General features: G+C 35.7%; 1 protein-coding gene across 1 annotated transcript; it reads left to right on the top strand.

The window, feature by feature from the left end:
• Positions 1-2859: 2859 nt before the first annotated feature.
• On the top strand, positions 2860-5911 carry LOC118435723. Its single transcript, XM_035852121.1, has 4 exons — positions 2860-3139; positions 3280-3555; positions 3978-4756; positions 5588-5911. The coding sequence occupies exons 1-4, from the start codon at positions 3097-3099 to the stop codon at positions 5825-5827; spliced, it is 1338 nt and encodes a 445-aa protein (XP_035708014.1). The 5' UTR covers positions 2860-3096; the 3' UTR covers positions 5828-5911.
• The last annotated feature ends 6562 nt before the right edge of the window (positions 5912-12473 follow it).

Below are 12473 nucleotides of genomic sequence, written 5' to 3'. Positions count from 1 at the left end.
TTTCCCAGTCTCTTATCGGAGTTCGGGTATTTATACCCAAAGAAATGTATACCTTGCAAGCAACGCTATGCTTGCAAGACTCTTAACTCCTAGGTTTTATGGCCTTATTCACTGGTCCCCGCGGATGTCGCCAGAATTTGAAAAAGATGTTGTGGGACTTGGCAATTTAATTCTATTTGGGTACATCCTGATATTTCTGTACATCTTGTCCGGAGTTTTGGCGTTACACGAAGTTTTTTATAATCCGAAAACTAAGGAAAAAATACTCCGTTGGCTTCGGGAGTGGTTTCATGCGGTCTACCGACGAATTCATATATGGATAAGAAAAATAAACTGTTGCAAACGAAATGTAGCAATAGGTTGAAACCAAGTGGTAGACCCCTCTGTTACGTGCGTGTTCCCGACTGTTTATCGTGAAATAATATGTGCACTGACAAGGGAAGGTCCCCGACTGCTTATCGTGTCCAGAGTACCCACTATGTTTTTTAGAATCTACTAGGACCCTAGACGAAGGATCCATTCATGTTTCCGTGTTAATCGCATATTTGGCGCCATGGCGTGGCGCCAAACTTAAAAATCTGCGTTTTCGACCAATTTCAAACCTCCATAACTTTTCTAGTTTCCGGGGGATTTTCAAAATCTTGGGCTTAAAATGATCACAAAGGTCAAAATTTTAAGAAATAAATGAAAAATGAAAAAATTTTTTTTTTTGATATTTTTTTGGCGAATCCCCTAGTGTAAAAAAATTCCAAAATTTTGACAAAAATTCAAACAACAAATTTTTTGAAAAATTTCATGGCATACGAAGGTTGAACTCTTTTTAATGATGTTTGGAATTTTTTTTGAAAATCCGCCCAGGATTTCAAAAGTTATGGCGGTTTCAAAAATAAAAACATACAAATTTGGCGAATATGCGAATATGCATGGCGCCAAATATGCGATTAACACGGAAATATGAATGGATCCTTCATCTGGGGTCCTAGTAGATTCTAAAAAACATAGTGGGTACCCTGGACATGATAAGCAGTCGGGGACCTTCCCTTGTGAGTCCAATAAAGTTTCACACTTTATAAAGGTAGGACTTTATTGTTCAATCATAGCATGGATATTTTACAAGTGAGTTGAGATGAACTTGACATATTTGTCCTGATTCAGAGAAACTGAGATTTTACGGAAGTTTGAGTGTGTATGGTAAATGGAGAGAGAATTGACCCCCTTTTCTCTCCTCTCTTTCCTTAAAATCAATCTTCTTTAGGAGGAAAGCGTTCCAAAATGGGAGAGTTCAAATTAACAAAGCTGTATCCTATATATTACATAAGTCTAACCTACCCCAACTAAAAAACCGAAGAACCAATCTTGTCAACGCTTATTCTCGCTTGACCCAGTCCCACTAATGCATTCTTGGGATTTTATTGGCTTCATCCTTCTCGTCGTGTGTGTGAAGATACTTTGACCATTCCCTGGATCGGGTTAAGCGACGGGAAAAAGTAAGGATCTGGAAAGGAAAGGAGTTGGGGAGCAATAAAAAGTGCATTCCCTAAAGAGGTGCATATGTTGCATAAGAGGAAGGAAAGGAATAGGATTTTTCCTATCTGCTAGATATTCTCTTTAAATTTTAAGTTATTATTTTAAGATACTCTAGCACCGTCTACACGGTCACAGGGTCATCGCACGTCGACAGCATGCCGATTTTCGAAATTCCCGTCCTAAAATACGTCTAAAACGAGAAATTTGACGGACGGGCAGACAGAGCTTTCCCATTATAGGGTTTCACCCTATAATAATCTATGCATTTATGTTTTACGGTGCAAAGGCAAGATTCTTAAACACTTCAATTTGCAATTTTTTGATCAACCATCTCTAAATTTGATCAAGTTCAACATTGATGCAAAGTGCAAACCATTAGGTTTATTAATGTTTCCTATACTCTTCGTAAGTTATCTGCAAATATCAAGACACTTACAACGTTTTATGTAAGTTTAGTTATTTAAGAATTATTTTAAAACATTGATACATAATTCAAACTCATTCGAATCGAATAAATAGTTGATCTAACTGTAAAATTAATTGCCGAATAGTATTGTCTTGTAAACACGAAAATACCTATACCTGTACTTCAATATTGTAATATTTTCAAATTTCAAATCGCGTAATGCGTGCTGATAAATTTAATACCAGACGACAACAAGTTTATTGCCACCGCAGTAACGTAACGTATACATGTATCCGGCTAATACAATGTTACTAGATTCTTCAGAGTTTGTATTTACCAAAACCGAGGTTGTAAAATCAGAAAACGTACTTAACCAAAAAGATAAAACTAATCCAAAACTCTTTTAAAGTTAGAGGACGTTCGTAAACTTCATAACGCTGACTCACATGGGCAGGATTGGTTTTTTCCCTATCGTGCAACGCTTAGTTAGCGTTACGAACGTCGCCTTACCACGGTTCTGAGCAAACCATCTTCTAATTGAATTTGAATAAGTTTGGCATAAGCATATTCTTACGTAAAACTTAATTGAATCGCGATTTTCATATGCTAAGCAAAATTCATGCTTACGCCTTGCCTATCTTTCAATTGAATCCCCCCCCAGAATTTTATGAAGGTGATGAATATGAAGTCCAGTCTCGTAAATATTGACTATTAAAGAAGTTTTGTAGGTTTCCAGGTAACTTAATACATCGTGTTGTCCATATTGGAACCAGTTTTTTCTATTTTTCCCACCTATATATCTTGAAAAAAGAATTTTCGACGGGAAAAACAAAACCATAATTGTAATGTGTAATGATTGACTCATTACTAATGAGTCATGAGTCAGGTGACACTGATCAAGATACACGATAGCGATAGTTGAGAAATACAGATAATTGAATTAAGTAACCTACACCGATAATAAACTTATCAACATGTACGATTTAATTACTCGATTGTTTCTGGTTAGCGATAGCACTACGATTATATTATGATGCGCAATTGAGTTAGTCATCTTGACGTCTGTAAAATCAACTCCAGTATTGCTTTGGGTGCTGAAACAATCCAAATTTAATTTGATCATACCGTATTTTTTAGAGAAATTTAATTTTGGCCACATAAATATGGAAAACCGAGCAGGAAATCAAACGGCTGTGGATATTGAAGGTAACTATAACAAATTTGCAAAAATATACAAATTATTTGTATATGATTATTATTTCTATGTAAATATTTGTACGTGGCGTTATTGTAAAAGTCATTGCAAAAAAATATTTTGTAGATGATTATGAATGTATTTTTGCCAGACGGTACGAATTTGGAGCGCATCTCAGCAAAACAGATCGTGGACCTGTTTGTCACTGACGACCATTTCGTCACTAATTGGAAAGAATTCTACTACGATTTGCGAGCACCACATCCAGATTTTGTACAACTGGAAATGATCTACAATTCGGGGGCGAGACCGTTTCATGAAATAATTATGAAAATTTTGAATCACTGGATAACAATTCAAAGGAATCCGCCAAGTGTACGAAATTTGTATGGAGTTTTACTATTGGGTGATTTCGTTTCCGTTGCAGGTAAAAATGAGGAATTTTCTGATTATGCAAAAAGTATGCTAATATAGCGAAACAGATCAGGGTCATAGATCAAATTAACAATATGTACCATGGATAACCAAATTAGGATCATATCCACAGTTTTTTATCTAGATTAAAGCTGATCTTGATCTGTAATCTTGTGATCTAAGATAATGATCTTCCTATGCCTGCGTTGAGAAAATTATATACAGGGTGGTTCAAAAAGGTCGCTAATCCCGAATTTAAGGTCAAAAGGTCACAAATCTCGACAATGAGTGGCCAGTGCATCGTAATATTTCGCATGCAGGATTATCTTATCATATTCTTCAAACGTGTCAAGTTTAAAGATGATCTGCCGCTGTCTATATATGAAACCCTCATCCTTAGGTTAATCATAGCTCCGATTTCCTTACTTTTTACAGACACGTTAAGCAGGGTTTTCCCACTTACTTCAATTATCGAACAATCTGCCCAAACCGTCAGATCTATTGAATCGCAAGTCTTGACATTTGAAGTACCTCTAACGCACCTCGGGGGCCCCTTAACCAACCGCATCGAAGAAATCACCCAACTCAAAAATGACTTCAAGTTCAACCGACGCGCCGTAGTCGTAACGGGCTCTTCCAATTCCGGCAAAACTTGCCTAGTTACGCATTTCGCGGTCACCGAATTTGAAGGAACTTGCGTTTGGATTGATGCCCAGAATGACGTCACATTTAGAATTTCTTTCCTTCGACTAGCCGCAAAACTAGGGATATCTTCAGATAACGACTTATCAGCGGGAAGAATGCTAGATAAAGTTTACACTTTGATGAGAAACCGCGCCACCATGTTTGTGTTTGATAATATCTCATTGCCCCAGATAGAAGCCGAGATAACCCAATTAATCCAAAGTGTTGACCAGTATCCTCAGCCACGCCCTTTTTTCGTACTAATAACACGAAACTCGGCCATGTTTTCTTACATAGGTGACCGCGTCGTGGTAAATGGTTTAGAGGACGTCAAACGTATCGCCGTCCTTTACGCCGTATTAGAGATGTTATTTGGCTTGGGTTATTTTGCAGTTGGTATTTATGGAGTGCATAAGGATGGAAGAGGTTGGCCCTTTGCTGCCACACTTTTCGGCAGCTCAATAGCGACCGGTATTTTGATGATATTTCATCAAATATTCCTCATTGTGTGGAGAAAAATGGAGAGAAAGGTATTTATTTATTACATTACGAATTAATTAAGTAGTTAATTACGTAACACATTGTTTGGTTAAACGTTCCGTCACTATTTATGTATACTCTAAAATAATCGGGTAACAAGGTATGTCCAGATGGTGACTAGATATGTCGGTATAGGTGACATGGTAATTGTTTGTACCAGAGTGGTATCAATTATTTAACTACGCCCATACTTACAATGCGATGGGGTGAAGTGCAACACTCCGATTTCGATGAAATTTTGGAATAATGCAATTCAAGTCAACACGACCAACGTTTCTTGAGGCGGTTTGTGCGATGGTCAGAATTTGTCAAAATATTTGAGGTCGAAGTTGAATAATGGGCGATTTTTCCCTTCGGAGGGAATGGAAGAGGAGTTTGATTCCCCCGTTTCAAAAAATCCCCCACTTTTTCAACTTCGACCTCAAATATTTTGACAAATGCTGACCATCGCACAAACCGCCTCAAGAATCGTTGATTATGTTGACTTGAATTGCATTATTCCAAAATTTCATCGAAATCGGAGTGTTGCATCGCATTGTTAGTATCAATTTATACTTACTGTTAGCTTTAGTACTAGTATTGTAAATAACATGCAAATTTACTATTTTATAATAATTTGTCAATATGATGCTAACGTCGATTATCATACGTATGTAACCTATCACCGATAATGCGTTTGTCTCGGATTTTTTCAAATTTCATGGAGATGCTCAAATAATACTAAATACAATGTATGAATATTTTTGATAATGGTTTATTTTTATACGCAATTTATAATAGGTACTCCTCAATGAGACAATATTTTTCATTGATTATTTCAGAATGCCGACAAAAATATCCGACACGACACTCTCTACAATTCTTTCTCGTACTTGATGGTCATCATGATACTTATCGTCTTGGTCTTCATTGTTGTATATGGTTGGAAAAACTATGATAGAGCCAGTACATACCACAGAGTATTTATGCGCATAAGTTGTCTTCCTCTACTGATTTATTTCTCTCTTCTAGTCTTTTTAGCAAGAAAAAAATTACAGCTTTGCTTCAAGCTGTGTTTCTAAACGGATCAAACATATGTATTTACATATGCCCGTGAGAAGATGGTGATAGTTTTTAATTTTCATTAATTTTTAATTAATGATTTAATTTTTAATTGTGATTTTAAATTATTGACTTGAAAACGAGGTGGTTAAAGTTATAATAATAATAAATATTTATTAAACTAAATGTAAATAAATTTAATTATGGGTGTTAATAATAAATTTTGTTTTACTTGTTTACAAATTGCTTATTTATTACATACGCATAGATATTTAATGCATTCAGTAAGTTGGGGAAAATTGATAATTATATATGTACAAATTACCTGGAGACAGGTTGATACATTTCCTTATGTTTGGTTTAAGCTGAGACTCGCGATACTGTATGGTGCAACTTGCACAGTGCAAGACATTGAGTAAGACATTGCTCATTATTTTATGCAAATACAATTATTTATACAAATATGGATATATATGTGTGACCTCTGGCTAACTCGGACTATGATAACTGTTAGTTTCCAGACGATAAGCTACTAGTTATGTTAAGCTACTAGTTATGATATGTAATTACTAGCACCACTATTATCCCACAACATGGCTTTATACATACAGATGTAAATTTTTGGAGGAGAACCTCCCGAATGGAAATTTGCTTGTTGGATTAATATTCCAAATCGCCACATTTCTAAAGTTAATTCAACTCTGTAAAAATATTATTGAGATTATTACAATATTTAAATAGCATTAATTGACTAGTGTTATAATAATGTTATTGAGATAATATTCAACCAACGTTAAAAATATCAATATAACTTTAAATTAAATTAAATTAACTTAAATTAAATTAAATTAAATTAATTAACTTTAAAAATGTGACCATTTCCGAACGTTTAATAAATATTTAGGCAATGTTATATTAATGTATTATTCCATTCGGGCTGAACCATCAAGAAAACGAAAAATTTTAATTATAGCAGGTAAAATTTAGAGTCATTCGTAAAGAATTTTGTGCACTTTAAATTCCTTTGAATTGTGCGACAATTAGAGATTGATAAATTTTACGCAACCATTAAAGATTTCCAGCATTTTAAACATATCCTATGTAACAGTCCGACTATGTAGCAATTCTGCTATGAAAAAACTTTACTATGTCATGAATGACTGAATGATAATAAATGAAATGTTAATTCATTATTAAAATTCGTCAATAAATTGCACAACTGTTCCGTACAAATATGACTATCTGGATCTACATTGAGCAACTCATCCACAATCTTTCCCACTTTTTTAAACTTTCTCGCCCAACAATTATTCAAATATTTACGTCGCTCAATCCCACTAAGGCCTCGTAAATTCGAAAAAAACTGCACACCTATCAAAACACTTTCCTTCCCATGCAACCAAATTTCTACCCAAACTAACCCCAAACTATATTTTATACATATTTTATATTTTATAAGTATATTTTTTTTTACAATATTACAATTCCGTATTCATATAAAAATTTCTATTTGCCGTTCAACAATACAATGTACCTACAAAAGCCATACAAATCTGCTTGCATGAAATATAAACAAGGCGTCTCATAATATTTAAAAAAATAAATGAATTTATACGATGAGTTTTATGAAAAACTATTGAAATTCAGAATAATTAACAAACAAATTTGCGAAAAATGTTCAACTCCTATCGCTTCACCAAAAGACATGAAGCCGTTTGTCTCACACAGAATTCCTGTACCACAAGTGGGGTCAACGTTTCTACGAAATTATTCCCAAATTCCAACCTCAACGACATCAGGGATTTGTGCATCCTTCTCTCCAATCTTTTGTCACTGCTCCCCTTAAACTTTGCGATCCAATTTACACTCAAATTATTAATCTGTGCCGCCGCAGAGAACAATAACATTGTAAAAACCAGGACAAGAAAGTAAGCCCATAGAAACAAAGATGCCTCAAAGTTGGAGATGTCCTCAGAATGAAATAATTTGAGGGACGTGTAACACAATAAAATTTGCAAGCCTGGCACTAAAAGTGCCGTGATGAGGAAAATTCGTGATTTTGTGCAATAATTTAACAGTTTTTCGTAAACTTTGAGCTCCTTGTAGGCCAGAAGCCGGGCAATATTGCAACCCGGGATGTAACCACGGACAAAGGTTGTACAGGACATCCACAAAAATGAGATTCCATGGAGTAACACAGTTGCCAGGTAGTAGACGGAAGTGGTGACGAGTTGTTGGAGGGAGATGAATTCAAGGACGGCAAATGATAGTTTAATTGCGTAGATGGTGGTGTGACTTTGTCCGGTGAGAAGACCGCCATCCTTGCAGAATAGACAGCTTAACAGGATGGGCTGACAAGGAGTTAGAATCGTGAGGGTGGATATGATCACGGACAGGAACAAACCTGTCACCTCGGCAGCGCCGTATAAGAAATTGATGCAGAGTTGGAGCTTAGTGCGACCTGGGAAAAGTTGAATGAAGTTACACTTGAATAAAGGTAAATTGATTGATTGATTGATTGATTGAATGGATTAATGTTAGGAAAGTATGATTTAATAAGGGCTCAAAAGTCACCCCATCCTTCTAGCATATTCGTACAGTGCAAGAAATTACAAAAAATGCCAAAAAGTGGCTCCACCTAGCGGCGCGCCCTTTGTACTACTATTGTAACATGGATATCCCACTAGGTGTCGCCAAGTTTTTACACGGAAAGAAATCATTCGTGAAAATAATTCTTGCAGAAATTTTTTGCATGCCAAACACTTTGTAATTTGTAAGAAAAACTTTTTGCAAGGATTTGATCTAATTTTGACACGAGTAACAAAATAAAATGTGACAAGGTTTTTCAAATCTAGTACCGTACCAAAGTCATTGTTGGTTTGAGCAATCAGAAAATTGACAAGTTGTACAGAAACGAGATCAATCGGAAGGTCGAGCCTTAGTAGGAAAGCAGTCGTATAAATTACCGCTCCCATTCCAGCCTCCGCCTGGTCTACCAGACTTGACGTGTACTTAAAAGTGACGAAGAAACGGGTCAAGCAGATGAAGAAGTGGACAACTAGGGTCGTCAGAATACCCACTTTTTGACCCTTCGACCTCACAACTACTTTCTCCTGTTTTCTATCCCATTTTACAAAGAGACAACCAAAGTACGTCCCATACATGAGGTTACGTTTTATGAAGAAGATATCTTTGATAAGCATTTTAGATAAGAGAAGTGGGAAAGATTATCTCTGCAGGAGCCGCCAGAGTGACAGGATTTTAAATATTGTCGTATTACTGGTTTTGTCTGTATGGCTGGGCAAAGAATTTAATTGTAATAATAGTTATTAGTACACTCTTAGCAAACTTGTGATAAAAGCATTACCGAGCGGAATACATATGTGACTCTACCAGGGTTGGCAATAATCAGCATTACCGCCGAGTAATCATCGGACTAATTCTAAAACAACCTAGGTGACTTCGTTTCCTAATTCGAAAACAACCTAAGTGACAGTAAAAGCTATAGTTTTTATTGTCATTTAGGTTGTTTTCGAATTAAGAAACGAAGTCACTTAGGTTGTATTAGAATTAGTCCGACGTAATGGAATGGCAATGAAAAATTTACTATAATAATAATAATAATAATAATTTATTCATTTAATCTTACAAATCTCAAGGCCCATAGATTATACACCTTATTACATCAATGGTTATGTCGAGTCTGAATTTAAATTGAAATACACAATCAAAAAATTGAAAATTATAATGAAAAATTTACTAGTGAGTAAGGAATCAATTCGAAGGCAGTCATTACCACACCATTACCGCAGCGGAGGAGAATTATGGCTCGATCGGATTTTTAAGAGTGTATTTATTTACAGAGGAAGTTGTGCAGTAAAGTATGTACACATGGATGAACAAGATTGGGGAAGGCTAGATTGCCTTTCTCATAAATTATTAATCCGGAGTTGGTTTTGTTGACGACTAAAGGTGATAATGCCATGGCCCGGATAAATTCTGGGATAAAATATTAAAGTGAGTTTGGTCGAATACCAGGAAAACCAACAGCTCCAAGGTTGTTATGCAGGGTGGAATAATCCTAATAATAATAATCTTAAAATACGTATTCATATTCGTCAATAATTAAATATTTAGTTGCATTACGGCTGTGAAATGATTTATGGGCATTAAGTAAATAAATAACAAAATTTGGAAACGCAAGCATAAATGATGAGCATAATTGTGTTGGAATTACATATGGCATCCGGAAGGGATAATTTTCCGACGGAACGAAATGATAGTTTATTCCGGCCGGATCGGAGCATGTGGATTTTAACACCGTTTAGGAAAATTCTGACGCAATTCCGTTCCGACGGATTTAGTACTTAGTATTTGGTAGTATTTTAGTACTTTTATGTGTACTTAATTACATATTCTGAATAAGAATTTCTGATAATTTAGAATATGTATTGTCGATTTCACTTCCCCGGATTTTGGCATTTAAAACTTTGTGTATTTTAAAATGTATGAAAAATACAGTATTTTGTATTTTCGATGAAATACAATGTGTAGTGAACTTTGTAATATACTTTGGAAAATTTTTCAGAAATGTATTTGCGATACAAATATTTTTTGCCATTTGTAGTGTATGTATCTGTACTTCGAATTCTAATTCATGACCAACCCGGTATGAACGTCACATAGCAGGTCACATCATGACTACTTCCCATCACGATAAATATGTAGAGAATATGTACCGTACAGCTTCTGCTTGTGAATTAGGATAAGTGAGAGGAGTCAGTGATTTTAATCAGGGTATGCTACCCCGGGTTTTTGGGGTATTGCGGGTTTTGGTGGGTTTTGGGTAGCAAATTTGAGCAATACCCACGGGTAGTCGGGGTAGTCGAGGTAGTCGGGGTTTTCAAATTTAATTAAGTGCAAAATATATGACAACAGGGCATTATTTACAATTATACAAGCTAATTAGCTATTAAAATTGAATTAATAAGCTGGTTTGTTGTGACATTACTGCAAAAGCAGATTGTTTTCATAACTTAGAAATCCTGAATACATGGGATACTGGCTCAGTTTGCCCCCAAAACCCCAACTACCCCGACCACCCGCAAAACCCAGGTAATACCCCGGGGTTTTCAATAGCAAAATCCCAGGGTTTCCTTACCCTGATTAAAATTCCATCGCTTATTTGTTTCGAAATTATCCGGAATTTAAGCCACGCAATTCGGCAGTTCCGCCAGGAATCAGCGGAATATATTCCGCAGGATAGATCATATCCGTGCCGCACGGATTTTTAAAGTTTCAGAAAAGCGCTGTTCCGTTCCGCAAAATTCCGTTCCTTTCTGCGCAGAACGGATTGCAAACCATGGTGGTTGGAATTACCAATAATAGTCAACATAATGCTAGGACCGATTCCCGTGCATATTTGAGGTAAAGTTTAGGTTAAAAAATCTCGCTAAGATTTTCCACATTTTGGTCTATAGCGCAATACGGGTGGCCACAGGATTCGAAGAAGTCGAATTGTTCGAAGGTTAATGCGAGCCTGGAGGGAGGGACAGATTGAAATGGTCGATCCATAAAGGGGTCTCCTCAACTCTTAATGAACAAATTCAATTATGATTTTTTAAACTTTATGATTAGCAATTGTCAACTGGGTGTATTAAACTGCATAAAATTAGATACAATATTTAAATTGAAAGATACATCAGTTAGTTTTGTATGCGGTCGGAATTTTGGGTTTACTCGAATACGCAGACTTACTTAGGGAGGTAGGAAGTCAGCTTTTTTTCTTTCGACCAAACTGCAACATTTGTCTGGAAGCATTTTCGCAAGATGTCGGATACACTTCAATCATTTAACAGGTCCATAATTCTGAAATTGAAGGAAAATTATTTAACTAATTAGATAAGGAGGAAGACATGGAATGAAATCTAATAATAAAATCGGAGGGAATATTTTTCGAAAATTTGGTTTGGAAATTCCAAATGAACAACGTAATATAATTGTTTGGTAAAAGGCAAAAAATACCTTAATGCTGGCTAGATACATATGCACACTCAAAATAATTGGAAACAATATTGTCCCCTGCGGAGCTACTATGGAATTCTACATCAGAGTAATAATGGCAGTGGCGATATATCAACCGAGGGTAAGAAATTAAAAACAGTATCATTTTTTTACCCGATCAGAGAGATTGCGAGCATGGCACCATTTAGTCTAGGTTAATATCCTCCGATGATAAATTATTTCCAGAGCTGTTCTGAAATTAAAGGAACTTTTTTAAAATGCATATATGCATTTGAAAAAAGCACACACACCCTCTACACATAACCCCTACGGGCCATTTATTTTGTGGCGAGAAACTTTGTTGTAATACGGGATTCGCGGGTTTCGTAATTGCCGCCTTGCAGATTAAATTCACAAACTTACGAAGCTCTTGCAAATCTGTCCTAGTTTCAAATCTCTTTCGAGCTTAGAATGGTTTTATTTTTAAACCTGTATTTTGAATAAAATCCATTTTCGAATTTGTTCTAATATAACTTCTGGTCTCTCAGCCGTGTTCAAAAAATCTTAAATCCATTTTTTTCGCTCAATATTTGATTGTACCGATTTTCGATGTCTTGAATACTTGTTCAAACTATCACAAAAAAAATCAATTTTAGTCGGATT

This window comes from Folsomia candida, unplaced genomic scaffold (genome assembly GCF_002217175.1).
Source record: "Folsomia candida strain VU population unplaced genomic scaffold, ASM221717v1 Fcan01_Sc005, whole genome shotgun sequence".
NCBI classification, from domain to species: Eukaryota; Metazoa; Arthropoda; class Collembola; order Entomobryomorpha; family Isotomidae; genus Folsomia; species Folsomia candida.
Note: the sequence above shows the minus strand (reverse complement) of the source record. Positions and strands in the feature narration are given on the sequence as shown.